This window comes from Sitodiplosis mosellana, unplaced genomic scaffold (assembly GCF_009176505.1).
Source record: "Sitodiplosis mosellana isolate CC-2019 unplaced genomic scaffold, AAFC_SMos_1.0 Smas_scaffold_6162, whole genome shotgun sequence".
Lineage (NCBI taxonomy): Eukaryota > Metazoa > Arthropoda > Insecta > Diptera > Cecidomyiidae > Sitodiplosis > Sitodiplosis mosellana.
Window position 1 is genome coordinate 726,292 of NW_022601403.1, and position 16,181 is coordinate 742,472.

Sequence of the window (16,181 nt, forward strand, 5' to 3'; positions counted from 1 at the left end):
TGTTCAACTCAAAACATTCGTTCCTTTGCTTCAATTAGGAATACGTAACATTCAATCCCGGTTTAACTAAAAGCACTGAACCGCTTCTTAGCAAAGATTGGAAAAATTCGAAGATGTTGTTGCCATTCCACGGATTTGATAAAGATACTTATCCAGAGGTAAATCGAATTGATTCAACTAACGAGAGATGTCTCATCATATTTGTTTTCTTTACAAAAATTAAGCGCATTAAGACTAATTCATTAGTATCGACTGTTATTCTTATTTTTACTCTATTCAGGAATACAAGCAAGCGATCGATCTTTTGAAAGACGCCTACTTCGATGACACAACCAATGCTGATGCAATTAAACGTGGAAATATTGCTTTACTCTCTGAATCGAACTTTGGGTATGGTACTCTCAAAGCTGCTCGGTATCAAGTGATAGCAAACAACAAAGGAACACCAAAAAATACGTTTCTACTGAGGTTTGAATGCCAACATATTATCATAATCATCCTTTTCATTGCTTCTTTATAATTGGTTCGCATTAGATTTTCTGTAAACGCTGACATCAGCAACCTGTCTCACTTGGATAAAGATGGAGCAGCTCATGGGGAGGAACTTTGTTTTATTTTCCGGTAATGAAAATTCAATAACCTGTAGTTAATTCAAGTCTCAATAAAGAAGATCAGGTATTTTCGTGCTTTTTAACAGATGTACTAAATTGAATGTTTTCTGTGTCGCCATCTGGTTGGTGATACTAATATCTTCTCGCACGGTTCTGATGCGGATTTTATTTATTGTTTTTCCAATTTTATATAAAATTACTTTTTCATTCATAAACCCAATTCATAAACACACATAAGAGTGAAAAAAATTGTCATCATGAAGTTTAAAACACGGCACGACCAATTTCAAGTGTTGTAACTTTGTTTTTAAAAAAGCCGAATTTTATCTAAGAAAAAAAAACACCAATACAAAATAATAAATGGCAAATCATTCTTTTGCCACTTTGTTGACATTAATTCCCACTAATTTACCACATAACATTCACTTTCGAAATCATAGCATTTGAAAATTGTCATGCCGTTTGTTAAATACGAACAAACTGTGCTTTTGACCGGCGCAAGATAGCGGTGGCGCCTATTCGCAATTTGCGGAATTTTCAAGAACTATCAATACTTGTTGTTGTTGTCATGAATTTCGCAATAACAAGAAGTATTGATAGTTCCTTAAGTTGCCGCAGATCCTATTTAGGCGCTACCGCTATTCACTGTCACGTCAAATACATTGGTTCTTATGGGAGAGAAGCACAGGTTGTATACGAATGTGCAACGATCAATTTGGTTGTATCGTCTCGGCACGACAATTTTCAAATATTTGAATACGTTTTTACAGGATAAACGGATTATTTGAAAATGGTCGTGCCGAGGTGGTGTTGAGACTATACGATTCGGTTTGATTGTCTAGGCACGACAATTTTCAAATATTTTGTTTGATCCGTAAAAATCAACTCAAATATTTGAAAATTGTCGTGCCGAGATGATACAACCAAATTGATCGTTGCACATCCGTATGTAAAATTGAAATAATAGAATATTAACTGTTTTTGAATTTTTGCTATGAATAGTTCATTTTCAGAGCGTTAAGTTTGACAGATACCATTGCCGACGTTAAAAGGGTGCGTTCAGTGTCGGTATTGAACAATGAAATGTACTAAACACGTGATTTTGTATTACAATTATGAGTCGTATTTAAAAAAAATTCAATTTGTATTGGAAATGTGGGAATTAATGTCAACAAAGAGGCAAAAGAATGATTTGCCATTTATTATTTTGTATTGGTGTTTTTTTAAGATAATATCTGGGTTTTTTTTTTTAAAGTTACAACACTTGAAATTGGTCGTGCCGTGTTTTAAACTTGATGATGAGATATATTTTTTCACTCTTATGTGTGTTTATGAATGAAAAAGTAATTTTATATAAGATTGGATAAACAATAAATAAAGTCTTCATCAGAACCATGTGATAAGATATTTGTATCACCAACAACAGATGACGACATAGAAAACATTCAATTTAGTACATCTGTCAAAAAGCACGATTCTTCACTATAACATAACTGATATTCTTTTCTCCTTTGAATTTAAGTTGCGGTTTTTTCGACAGTTACAAATTATACGAAAACGCATTACAAATCAGAGACGATTCCAATGTGAACTATAGGACAATTAGGCGTATGGTCGATATAATCACTAATTTTGCTCGAACTGGGTGAGTTGTGAAGAGATTCTGAAAATTACTTTTTCATCCAATTCATTTGTTACTTTGTTACGTTCTTAGCAATCCATCGGTTGAAGGAGATACTCCGTTCATGTCATCGACATCACCGGACAAAATTTTCAGCCAAGACATCACAAATGATCCAAACAGCAGCTTAATGACCGATTTAATGCAACAAACTCATTTCAATACATGGGAGCAGATTGATGACACCCATCAAAAACTAAAATCTAGGGACACTCAAGGATACTGTGATGCTTCCACTTGTGATGACCACAAAAATTAAGACAATGAAAACACTTCCAAATAGCGGCGTAGCCAGAGATGAATTTCAGGGTTTTTTTTTGAGTTACTTGATTTTCAAGGGGGAGGTGAAATTTTTATCGCACAGGGTTGGAAAATGATTTTGGAGACACTATCTGTTGAAAATTTAATGAGATCATTAATGTAGCCGGTTTTGTGCCTAACATATTCAGCCAGTACTTGGCGGTGACAATAAATAAAAAAATATTAAGTTTTCGTAAGAAAAGTAATCATTTCCTTGAAATGATCATTTGTAAATGGGAGACAGGCTGACAGAGAAATATTATCCAATTTTTTTACAAGACGATTGAAATTTATTAAATATGTTTGGTATTTTCATTTTCTACAGTTGCATATATCTGATTTGCCAAAATCGAACTATGTTTAACATTCACCCATCTCTAGACATAAAATTCAATCAAAACTACTGTATATGAAACTTCAAGGCAAATGGAATCAAAGTAATATATTTCGTGAAAAAATTTGTATCAGTGGCGCGAGCGAAAACAATTTTTGATACATAATTCGTAATGAGTAGTTGTTAAAAAACGACAAAATTTATTTGTACCGCAAAGTCTAATACATGGAAAGATTTTTTCAATCTATGATTAAATTTAAACAAAACACCTTAACCCTCTTATGCATTAATTTTTCCCAGGGCGAGGGAGTATTGGTACTTGGTTGATTTTTGGCAAAAGATAATGAAAAAAATATTCATAATCTTGGATTCGTCATGGTTTAGTCAGGAAATGCGATTGACATAAATCAGAGAACAATCAAATCCATTGTTTAAAAGTGTCAAAAATTTGTCTAATTTCGAGTTCGAATCATTTATTTTGTCAAATTTTTGATTTTGCACACATTTTTGTTTATAACTTTACAATCACACTACATAGACAAATATTGCCAAAGACAAAATTAAAGAGAGAACATTGACGAATAAAAATTCTTTTTAAAGCAATGTGATCCGATGTACGGTTTACGTTCTACAGGCGTTCAAATGTTGCCCCTCTAGAGGCGGTTGTATGCATTAGAGGGTTAACTTGGAAAATGTTTGGGATATGATTTGAAAAAGTATCCGAAATGCATAGAATCAATAGCGCATGATGCGGTGACGCACGATACGAACGCAAAGAATGACGGGCATAGATATGATTGCAACATATCGCGATATTTGGCATCATGTCTTATTGTTTTTATGCTTTAAATAAAATAAGAAACCAAATACTCGAATTAAAATTGTATTCTCATTTTCAAAAATACGTTTATTTCACAATTTCATTTGGATTATTCATATCAACATTGATTTTTTTCTACATAGGTATAATTATATTACGGCATGAGAATATCAGCATGTAATGATGTCTCGTTGAAACAAGAAATTGACGATTTTCTTGATATTTTAATCGAAAAAGCCGGCTCTAATCAATTTACATTGTTCTTTGCTTTTTTTTAACATCTCAATTCAAGTAATGAGCTCCAGCAGATATTGCACCACCGTCTGTTTCAAAGAGAATTTTGAATTTTTCTTCTTGTGAATGTGAGACAATTATTTTCACTTACCCACGGCAAACTGAACACCAGTTATAAATGATGCAGCTTCGGATGCTAAAAATGCGATTGCAGCTGAAATTTCTTCGGTTCTGCCCATTCGGCCGATCGGATACCTTTCCTTGCACTTATTTTTCAATCGCAACGCTTCTTCGGCTGTGAATGCATTTTCAAACATTGGCGTTAAAACAAATGACGGATTGACGGAGTTTACACGAATATTTCTGGGCCCGAACTCGTTTGCGGCTGATTTGGAAAACTGATCAAGTGCGGCCTTCGTCATTCCATAAAATGCATATTTTACTGGCACAATCCCAGAAATGCTCGACACATTTACTATGTTACCTTTGGATTTTTCGAGGTGAGGAACAGCCAGTTTAGTCAAGATTACGATACCTAAACGAATTCGATTAATTTTGAAACGTTAAATCGATATGATTGAAATTGAGTATTGAAATTATGGTTGTAATACTTCTTAGATTTGTATTCATCATTCGGTCAAAGTCACTGATGTCGGCGTCCATGATATTTTTCTCACTTCCGATTGCAGCATTATTTACCAAAACATCCAAACGGCCAAAGTGGTTAATAGTTTCGGCGATGATCCGTTCCGAATCTTCAGTGACATCGGCTACGATTGCCAAAGCGTTTGGGGAGTTGTCACCTTTTATTTGTTCAACGACTTCATTTAATCCCGTTGCATTTATATCTACCAAAGCCATTTGTCCACCCAATTTCGCTATGTATCGAGCAGCGTTGGCACCAATTCCAGTGGCCGCACCAGTGATTAAAACCACTTTCTTCGTGAAATCTATCATTATGAATAAATGGTGTTAGTTGCTGTTGAAACATCAAATACTACTTTTCAACTGAAATTGAATTTTATTTCAAACGGTTATTTATAATAAAATGAAATACCTTAGAGCTTATAATTTAAATGATAATAAACCTATGATTCTATCTTGACCATTCTTAACAAAATTATTATTTGTTCATGTCTCAATTGTTTTTGCCTTCATCAAGTCTACATCAATTCCTTCAGTTTAGAATGGAATGAAATTATTTTCTTTCTACAAAAATTCGATTCTCAAATTAATTCTTTACGAGCCGGCTACTTAATTGTCGGTTACGTATATCATGCATCCAATATGAAATTGACATTGAGTAAAATGCTACTTGCTTTACAGCTTGGGGTTTCTTTCAAGTTGATCGCTTTCAATTAAAACGTAAAACTGAAGCACATTGAAATTCAGTGTATTTTGACAAAACACGATGTCTATAACCTGATTATGAGCATTCTGTGTTAATGATGATAGATTTGACACACGAATGGATTGAATGAACTGTATAGCAGCGATGAAAACTTGCTCACGCACACAGTCACATTCTTCTCAGTGAACCCAAGTGTTGATTGGCTGTCATTTTTGCACTGCTGATCGGCTTTTGAGTAATTCATAGGTAAAATGCCAAGTACAAATCATAATTTATCAATCATCGATTTATTTGCGCGCCGCTTATGACCATGACAATCATTATAACCTATCATCATTTTTGTTAAATTTGTTTTGATTTCCAACTTCCTGCATTTTGATCAACACCTATGTCAATGACGTCATGAATTAAATAAGTGATCGATTATCACGACGATAGAACAAAGACGAACATTCAATCTTAGAGAAAATTAGTCCCGTTTCAGCAGTCTTTTCGATCGGTTAGAAATTTAATTTACAGTTTCATTCGCAGCACAAGTGACAAAAAAACTGTTTATTACAACATGAAAATATACATTTTGGATTGAAACAATATTTTTGGTCTCTCGAAGTGCGGATTTTACTTTTCCGTTAAACATGTTCTACTGAAGAAAGCATTGATTTTACTCCCCAAACTTGGATGACCTTTTCACATGCGGTCCATTGAGAATTCGTGAAAAACTAATTCTTTAATGGAGCAATTTAATTGGGTAGAAAAACCATCAACCAAGTGCTTTCAAACTCAAAAAATACTTTGTTTTGAAAATGATACCAATAGTTTCGAGGGTTATCGATTATCCTATATTGCTATTTTTGTTAATTGTTTTTTCATTTAGAATCACATTCTAACTATATCCATGAACTTTGAAAATATCATATTTCGATTACCATGTAAAAGTTTCATTTTCCCGTATTTTCACATAATGATCACAAAAAAGAGTGTTGAAATACACGGGAATCCAAACTATTTTTTTTTTAGAAAATTAAACACTAGTTAATTTCCATACATTTACCTACATTCACACGTAAAAGTTCCGTTTTATGGCCAAACTAACGACAAAGTGAGTATTCTAAACGCAATTATTTTTACGGAAAAATTGTGGTTTTATGAGGAAGACGAACTCGGCATTGTACCATCGCCAGGAAAGTTGAAAAATCGTAACTTTTTTTTCACACTTTTCAAAATCTTATATTTTTTAAACGGTCAGAGCTAGAACTTCGGAATATTAGGTGAAAAGATGCGGGCAACCTTCCTCTTTCCAAAACTACTCAACATGTTCGAAAATATTACTCAGGCCATACGATATGGCTCTGCCTGTAACACTCTATTTTTGTCTCATTTTTGAGTTTTACATGTAACCTTATGGAGTGACTGAAAAAATGGGGTCGACCGAGCAAAATTTTTTTTTCTTCTAATTAAAATTTTCTTAAGGTTTTTGGGGTCGCTGATCACGAATCTGCAATCAGAATTGCAAAATTCCCACCCGTTCAATCTTGGTCGTCAAAGGGTTAAAGTAGGAGAGATGTACCGGATTTGAGACGGCACCAGATGTGAGACAGTCGATTCTTTTTATCACGCAATATCCATATCGCCGATCTGATTGGTGTCAAACTTCTCTTTTGAGATGAGCCAATTTTTGCGCTTATACCAAACTTAATATACGCATTGCTTTTGTATTAACTCCAAACATCATTGTTGAAAATCGACTTAGAAACTTTAAACAAAAATTAATTTTTTTGAGTGAATCAATAAAAAATGTGACTGTAATGCTTGGCAAATGGCTACTATGGTACTATAGTATATACATGTCATTGTTTTGATTCGCAAGATACACTGTTAATTCATCAGATGGACAGCAATATCTGTAGATAGCGTATTGATAGCATTTTCACATAGCTAATACATTGTAATGTATACAATACTTATGTCCACCGATTGGAATAATATTTATGAAAAAAAAAAAAAATTTGGAGTCTCTCTGATTTTTAATTATTTTATTTAATACTTTTTTTATTCTTTTTTTGTTGTAAATGCGTTGAATATTCCATAAATTACCTAGGAATTGCATATTCCAATTGCTAAAAAATTTCCGAACTTTCTGACACCAATAATTTCTTTGGAATAAATTAAATCTAATTGTGATGAATTGAAATCGCCAGCGTATAAAATAATAAAATGCGATTTGACGTTTTATTTAGTTTTTCACAGTAACTTTATTAAAATAATGTAAGAGTCGAAAAATCGGCACCCGCGCCCATTCCATACAAGCGGAACCAGCCTTTCTGATCATGAAAATAGTAAACAATACAGCGGCACCTGGGGACTAAGTGCAACGTGTCAAACTTTCAACGTTTGAATTACACAGGCGCACTTACACAGACGCATACTTGTTACAGCAAACTATGTGCATGATTCTCTATTTCTCCAACCAGTCGCCAGGTGCCGCTTTATTGTTCTTGTTTGACGTTTCCTATCTATTTGAACAGACGATCAGAGAGGCTGAGCGGAACCTCTGCTAGAAGACTGAACGATGAACGTAGTCGGTTCATCTTACTTATACTAATTAATATAATCTGAATCTAAAATTAGCCGCATCACATTAACACTTATCTTATCAATCATTATATTATACGTATTCGAATAACACTTTTCAAGCCATTCTCTTGTTTGAACGGTGTTTTTTCCCATCAAGAAGCAATGTTTTATCAACACACGAAATTCGGATTTTTCCATGTTTTTAAAAATAAGAAAAGTTGCGTCACTTCGAGCACTGTAGCTTGTAATCAAATAGTCAGAATTTCATGAAATTTTGACGCGTCACTTCTGAAGGTTGATAGTTACTCCCCGCCAATACCATTAATTCGGCCGAAGCGGTGCCATCTGTGTGTCATCCTACGGACTTATTGACCGATGTGTTATTCATTGAAAAATCTATGATTACGCTCTACAGTACCAACACTTTCGTGTCGATATGGAGTTGAGAATTTTTGATCGATGTTCAGTAATTGACATAGCTCTGATAAAATAGAATTGCGATATTCAGTACCACAATCTGAACGTAATTCTTTGATCATTCCGTATTTCAAAATGAAACTGTCCATTATTGCTTTTGCCACGAGGCTTCACTAGTGACTATGAATGAACGTAATTTCTCGTTACATTTCTCATTACGTCCATTCATATTCGCTATAATGCAACGTTGCCGAAACCTGTACGTTCTTGTTTTCTTACTGCGCACTTCTTTTCTACGGTGAAGCAGACCGCTTTGTTGATGTGTAAATACGGGTAAAACACCGGCGCTCCGGGGTTTTCATACAAACTTCCCATGTAGACGATCCGAAACAGGCAAAAATCGAAAAAAAAGTTTAATTTTTTTTTCGATTCTCATATAGTATTTTTTATGCCCAATCCATTGGTGTTATCGCCACATCGAAATTCGGGCTCCTTATCACTTAATTTGCATCATGTGATAAATGCGAGTGACATCATCAATAGCTTGGGAATGAATTGAAATGAAACACACGAAAAAATATTCGAGTAACGAAACAATGTGATAGAGATCCATTCATATGAAACAATGCGAGAGGATTCATTCATAACGACACTGCAGACAAAAAATCTATCAAAACGGAACACCGCAAAGCGAAATACTTAAAACGGCACATGCTATGTTTCATTCTTACGGATTTCTTTTCCATGTTCCATTTTAATGGATTGCTTTATTGTTGTTTCGTATCTGTGTATTGAGCGACGAAGTCTCATGTTCATTTCAACCGCATCAAATAAGCCAAAGTAATCATTGTGGTGTAAATTACAGAATTCTTATACAAATCTGAAATAAATAAAACGCAAACAATTGTTGGAAAAATTAAAAATGTCTAGTTTTAAATTCCTGGGTTTAATGGTTTCAGTTTTGACTAATTTTATTTGTGATTTTGGTATAATTTCATCTTTTTCTTAGCTTATATTCAACTTCTCACACTTCCAACGGATTCCTGGTGAAAAATTACGGTAAGAGAAACTACATTCAAGTTACTTTAAAACAATTTTGTGTCCGATAGAAGCCTAAAATCGGCAAAATCTCCATTCTTATCCAATTTTCATAATATCTATTGCATGAAAGTAACCGCTATTTATCTGCTTGAAAATGGTCAAATATGAGTTATTTATTCGAGAATTACATATCTGGTTGAACGACCATCGTTTCACATTGATTTTATCTTCGAATGTGACAAAATCTCTGAAAAACTGCCAAGAAATAAAAGTCCTAGAATTCAATTTTGCTCATGTCTGATGAGCTATTTTTATTTTATTTTTGACGAGGAATCGATTTATGATCAAATCGGATTCAAACTAATATGACTTTAGTGTCGAAAATACGATAGTTTCAGACCAAAATAAGCAAGCGTTTTCATAGCTAAATCATCCCATTGAGCGAACAATTTGTATCTTTTCTGCCTTGGAACTTCTAATAAGATCCCCCACAATCATTTTGGGTATTTACATGTGACAAGTCGAGAGGTGTTTGCATATGCATCTAGCCTCATATTCAGTTGGACTGATCAGGGTAAGTATCTTATTAAAAAGTTATTTTTTCTACTCATTTTTCTATCATTTTGGTCTCAAATGAGCATTTTTATGTGAAATTAAATAATCGCAATATGGATTCGTTAGGAATCTTCGACGCAGTATAATGTGGAATGTACTACCATGCTTCTAATCATACAAGGTTCGTGCGATATTTATTCAATAATATTACAATGTATAATTAAAATAATTGATAAATTATAGTTCATCAATAATCAATTCATTTGCGCGGCGCTTATTACTATAACAATTATTATTATTAGTATTTAATAATAGGATTGAGAATGCTCACTTTGTCGTTAGTTTGGCCATAAAACGGAATTTTTACGTGTGATTGTACTGAAATGTATGAAATTTGTGATTGGAAGATTAACGAAATATATCTTTTCCCAGAGCTTTGATGTCTCTGAAATGACATTTAAAAAAAAGATTCCCGTGTTTTTCAACACTCTTTTCATGATCATTATGTAAAAATACGGGAAAAGGAAACTATTCTACATGATGTTAAAAGGAAGTGATACGCCTATGGACCTAACACTCAAAATGATTGATACCATATTTGGATCACTATTGTGGAATTTTTTTTGGTAATTTTTCACAAAAATTGATGCAAAATATATGTGAATCTACAGAACACATTGGACCAGGTCGGTTCCTGTATTGCTTCATGTAATTGTTTAATTTAAGCTCGGAAGCTCATAGTAATATCGCAAAATTTACACTTATTTCCTACGAAGATAAAAATTCAAAGTCAAAACTAAATTGAAATTCAGATAGAATTAGGGTATTAAAAAGAAAACGTAAGCAATTTGAAGCCGAAATAAATTGAACTGCAAATCTAGGTATTTAACACCGATGGGACAAAGCAAATATTATTTTCAATACAAAATGTATATTTTCATTTTGTAATGAACAGTTGAAGAAAATTTTCAACCGACCGAAAAGACTGCTGAAACGAGGCTAATTTTCTCGAACATTGAATGTTCGTCTTTGTTACATCGTCGGGATAATCAACCACTTATTTAATCCATGGCGTCATTGACATAGGTGTTGATCAAAATGCAGGAAGTTGGAAATCAAAACAAATTTAACAAAAATGATGATAGGTTATAATGATTGTCATGGTCATAAGCGGCGCGTAAATAAATCGATGATGGAAAAATGATGCTTTGTACTTGACATTTTACTAACGAATTAGTCAAAAGCCGATCAGCAGTGCAAAAATGACAGCCAATCAACACTTGGGTTCACTGAGAAGAATGTGACTGTGTGCGTGAGCAAGTTTTATCGCTGCTATACAGTTCATTCAATTCATTCGTGTCTCAAATCTATCATCATTAACACAAAATGCGCATAATCAGGTTATAAACATCGTATTTTGTTAAAACACACAGAATTCAAATGTGCTTCAATTTTTACGTTTTAATTGAAAGCGATAAACTTGAAAGAAATCCCAAGTGTCATTTTACTCAATGTCAATTTCATATTGGATGCATGACCTACAAAACCGACAATTACGTAGCACAGACTTACTGTCTATTAATCAAACACATTTTTTTTCTCTTTGTTCTATCTGAATCGATACGTTGACAATTTCTTTGAAAAATTCATCACATACATTTAATTTGAATGAACCCATTATTTTATTATTACTAGTGTTAACACCTCAAAGTGAATTATCATAAATTTTACAGCTAATTTATCGAGAGTTAGTGTTAACACCTCATTAAATGTAAATTATCATAAATTTTATAGCTAATTTATCGAGAGTCTCTTGTAAAATTCCAGTTCTTTGTAAAACTAAAGAAAGCAATGCAACAATTATAAGTAAAAATGCACACGCAATCAAAAATGTACGAATCAACTAAAATCACAGTGCAACACTGGTCAGACAATACAGGAGTGACTATACTAGGGCGTTTGTACTACCTGAGACAAGAAAAATCCCAACTGCGTTTTGCAAGTTCTGTTGGCGTTTTCGTTTTATCGACTTATCTGTTTTTGTCCTATAATGGATTTTTGGCAAAGTTGACATCTTTAATTTTTGGTCCATAAATCATTCAATATTGGTGATAGCGTATTAATGTCTCGAGCAAAGTTGTTGCTAAAAGTCCAATAAATAAATTTTACAACAAACTATGCCCAAAAAGTCAGATTTTGTAGGTGGTTTGGGGCAAAATGTCGAAAAAATGGTCGATTTTTCCAGTTTTTCCACTAAAACTCACAACGTATTCATTTTCTGGCCACCATCTTTGACAATTCTACGGCCAACGTAAAGAGAAACAACTTTGCTCAACATGCCAATCCAGAAAAATCATGTTCTGTCTACCCGTTGGGCTCAAAATCACTCTTGAGTACCAAAAATGGTCAATTTGTTGAGAATTTTGGCCTATTACATGGAAATAGCATCTTTTGTGGAGCCATAACTTTCCGATTGGACATCGTAGGTAGATTATATTGGCCTTATTTTGTACCTATGAACATCAGCTTTAATATGTATAGTCACTCCTGTATTATCTAAAACTTTTTTAAAATTGTTGCACTGTGTATTGAGTGGAAATTTTCTGGAACATTTCCTTTTCCGTTCCGATCAAAATCAAGAATAATAATAATGGTCCTAGATCAAATGTGTAAACAAGACGACTTTGATAAGAATGAAAAGCTTATTGTCATCCTTTTCATTTTTTGTAGTGTTGCTCGAGAATGAAATGAGTTGTTCTGATGCTTTGGTTAAAATACAAAATCTTCGACACCTGGCTCGATTTGAAGTTTAAAATAGACATGCAGAAACAAGTACATTCTTAACCATCTAGTGCATTCAACCACCTTTAGATGGGCAACATTTGAACGCCTGTATAACGTAAACCGTACGTCGGATCACATTGCTTCAAAAGACATTTTTTTTAAGGTGTCCTCTATAGTTTCGTCTTTTGCACTATTCGTCTACATTAAGCGTTTTTCGTGTTATAAACAAGAATGTGCGCAAAATCAAAAATTTGACAAAATAAATTATTTGAACTCCAAATTAGACACATTTTTGACACTGTTAAACAATGGATTTGATTGTTCACTGACTTATGTCAATCACATTTCCTGACAAACCGATGAAGAATCCAGGATTATGAATATTGTTTTTAATTATCTATAGCCAAACATCAACCAAGTACCAGTACTCCCAGCCCTGGGAAAAATTAATGCACCAGAGGGTTAAAGCAAGATATGACTTCTTTGTGTGTGGTTGGCGTTGAAATAAAAAAACTTTGTCTCAGATGTAAAACTACAAGTTTCCATTAGAAAAATCAAGTTCAATTGAAAATTTGTATTGTCTTTTTAAATGGATTACGCAAAAATTTAAGATAGTAGGCGATTTTCAGTACGTCACAACAGTATCGCAGTGGCCGATCTAAACCGCTTTTTTGTAGATATAGTTTCAAGAAGTCCGCGTGAAAAACTGCTTTTCTTTCAATGATAGATGAATCAAATGCTCATTTGCAAATAATTTATTGGCCTACGAGGGAGAAAAAGTTTCTCATGGTGTGAGAATGAATATAATGGGAGTTTACGTTTTGTAAAAGCGGTTTGGGCAACTTAGCCATTATTATCTTTGAACTGTCCAATTTGGATTCTCGATTACAAGGCACCGCATTCTTTTTTCGTATCCTCGGATACTTCGACATTAGTTATCATAGTTAGAACCAAGCATGAAGCTTTTTAGAAAAAGTGTTTCGTTGACGAAGAACTTCGGTATTTCCAATTTTTAATTGGTTGTGACGAATTGTATTGAGAGACTAGCCGATATAAATGTTTGTTGTATACGTACTACACTAAGGGAATATCACGCTCCTGAATCTTGTGAGATATTTGAAATAAACATCAATTGTATGACATATTTTCGAATATTTCGAATAAATGAATCAGATTTTTGTGGATTTTGGAGATATTTGAGATTTTTTGCATTGAATCCGAATAAATACATTTAAATATCATTCATAATCACAAAAATCCACAATATTCCGCCATATTCACAAATATCCAGCATATTTCATACGACAGATTCTTGGAGATAAATTGGATTTTTTTGAAATATTTGAAATAATTCAAGCGTGATATCCCCCTAGGTACTACACCAGCCATTAAATTGAAAATATACAAAGAAAACTTCTTATTCTGACGAAAAAAGCAAATTTTATAGGCGAACGTTTTCGTGAAGACACTTTCACATCATCAGGCTCTCAACAAAACTTGCGTTGTATATTATTATTCTCGTGTTGTTTAGAGTCTGATGATGTGAAGGTGTCCTCACGAAAATTTTCTCAAATTAAATTTGCTCCTTACGCCAGAATAAAAAGTTTTCTTGTCATATTTTCAATTAGACTAATCGATCATAATTTGTCCCATTACGTGGATCTGAATAAGAACATTTCTTATTTTCTGTTAGTCACGTTATCCCCACACATGCATACTTCGAAGAGCTCGACTTCTGTACACGACAACCAATTCAGTTTCAAAATCTCGGGAAAACCAGTTGACTGCGATGTTGTATTTGTGTTGATGGCGTCTCGTGTCACTTCAGATCATTCTGTATATAAGCAGTACACTTAGTTCAAAGACATTAGATCAAGTGTATACTCGCTGTCTAACATACGATAGCATCCTTACTCTAATTTTTAAAGGTTGAGTTTTGTGTAAAATTTCAATTTGTTATTTTCCATGAATGTGCGAATGTACTGAATTTAAGCGAAAAAAAAAAAATTTCGTTAAAAAAAAGTGTTGAAAAAGTGTGTGAAAATAAATTACGGAAATTTGCTAATATTTCAACGTTTTCTATCAACGAAGATAAGAACATTGTAAGTGAAGACTGACTAAATTGCGTGCGAAAAAAATTGAAAATAGTGCATCATATTGGAAAATACTCTAATCGTTATCTTGGCATAAGCTAGGTATCATGGCATAATTTGATGAGTAGTTCAGGCTCAAATGGGTAGTTCTGAAATCAGAACCGGCAGCTCTGAAACGCGGTTTGAGCAGTTCCAAAATCGAAGGAAATGAAGAAAAAATATAGAAAAAAATACAAAGAAAATTTGAACTACGCACTGAAATAGGCCGTGATTTCAAAACTATCAAACTATACACATTCAGACAATATGTTTCACGTGCAATTGAATGCGTGAAATTCACATTGAAACTGTTGCTTAGCAGCGACACTGTAATTGTGTCATTTAAAAAAATGTATGTTCATTTTTGGCGGGTCGTCGCGGTTTTTAGCGGGTTTTCACGGTTTTAGGCGAACCGAATGTAAGAGATAACAACTTGAAGTCTTCGGACAATTTGTAGTAATCGAGGTCCTCTATAACTTTGCTGACAGTTACGTCTTATCTCTTTGCGTGAAGATTCGCAAAGTTTTATGACTTTTCGATCTTCGGAACATCAATATTGGATTGCATTTAATTTCAATTTTTCTTGATTTTTTACGTTCGCCAGCGCTTGAGTACAGCTGTTACTTATTTGTTGGTGGTCATACGATAGATCTGACTGTGGCCAAAGAACCTGAAACCTTTTCGTGCTTTTTGACAGATGTACTAAATTGAATGTTTTCAATGTCGCCATCTGTTGTTGGTGATACAAATATCTTATCACATGGTTCTGATGAAGATTTTATTTATTGTTTATACAATTTTATTCAAAATCACTTTTTCATTCATAAACTCAATTCAGAAAAGAAATCAGAGTTATTTCAACAGTCGAGTTATTTTGCATGCAAAATGTCTAAAACATAAGAGTGAGAAAATTGTCATCATCAAGTTTACACGGCATGACCAATTTCAAGTAATGCAACTTTGTTTTGAAAACACTAGTAAAAAATAATAAATGGTAAATCATTCTTTTGTCTCTTTGTGGACATTAATTCCCACATTTTCGATAGAAAGTGAATTTTTTCACACAACTCATAATTTCACAATCACGTGTCTAGTACATTTCATTGTTCAATACCGATATTGAACACACCCTAACATCAGCAATGGTATCTGTCAAACTTTACGCTCTGAAAATGACGTTCATAGCAAACATTTAAAAACAGTCAATATTTTATTTTTTTAATTTTTATTTGGGGAAACTAACATAACATTCACTTTCGAAATCATACCAAATATTTGAGTTCATTTTTACGGATCTAATGAAATATTTGAAAATTGTCGTGCCGAGGTGGTGCTGTGACTATACAA

At 33.5% G+C, this 16,181-nt stretch overlaps 3 protein-coding genes across 3 annotated transcripts in view; 2 read left to right on the plus strand and 1 right to left on the minus strand.

Moving 5' to 3' along the window:
* Positions 1–44: 44 nt before the first annotated feature.
* On the plus strand, positions 45–2,636 carry LOC129574291 (uncharacterized). Its single transcript, XM_055456085.1, has 5 exons — positions 45–158; positions 281–468; positions 535–621; positions 2,134–2,256; positions 2,326–2,636. Exons 1-5 carry the CDS (start codon positions 114–116, stop codon positions 2,549–2,551), a joined length of 669 nt encoding a protein of 222 aa, XP_055312060.1. The 5' UTR covers positions 45–113; the 3' UTR covers positions 2,552–2,636.
* A 934-nt stretch (positions 2,637–3,570) lies between these two features.
* On the minus strand, positions 3,571–7,453 carry LOC129574292 (uncharacterized oxidoreductase TM_0325-like). The gene is made up of 4 exons (XM_055456086.1): positions 7,426–7,453; positions 4,592–4,930; positions 4,132–4,515; positions 3,571–4,069 (listed from the first exon to the last, which is right to left on the minus strand). The coding sequence occupies exons 1-4, from the start codon at positions 7,436–7,438 to the stop codon at positions 4,029–4,031; spliced, it is 777 nt and encodes a 258-aa protein (XP_055312061.1). The 5' UTR covers positions 7,439–7,453; the 3' UTR covers positions 3,571–4,028.
* A 7,118-nt stretch (positions 7,454–14,571) lies between these two features.
* LOC129574293 (fatty acid synthase-like) overlaps positions 14,572–16,181 on the plus strand; it is a 15,668-nt gene continuing 14,058 nt past the window's right edge. The window contains exon 1 of the mRNA XM_055456087.1: positions 14,572–14,804. The gene's annotated coding sequence lies outside the window, so the exon portion shown is untranslated. The remainder of the gene's footprint in view (positions 14,805–16,181) is intronic.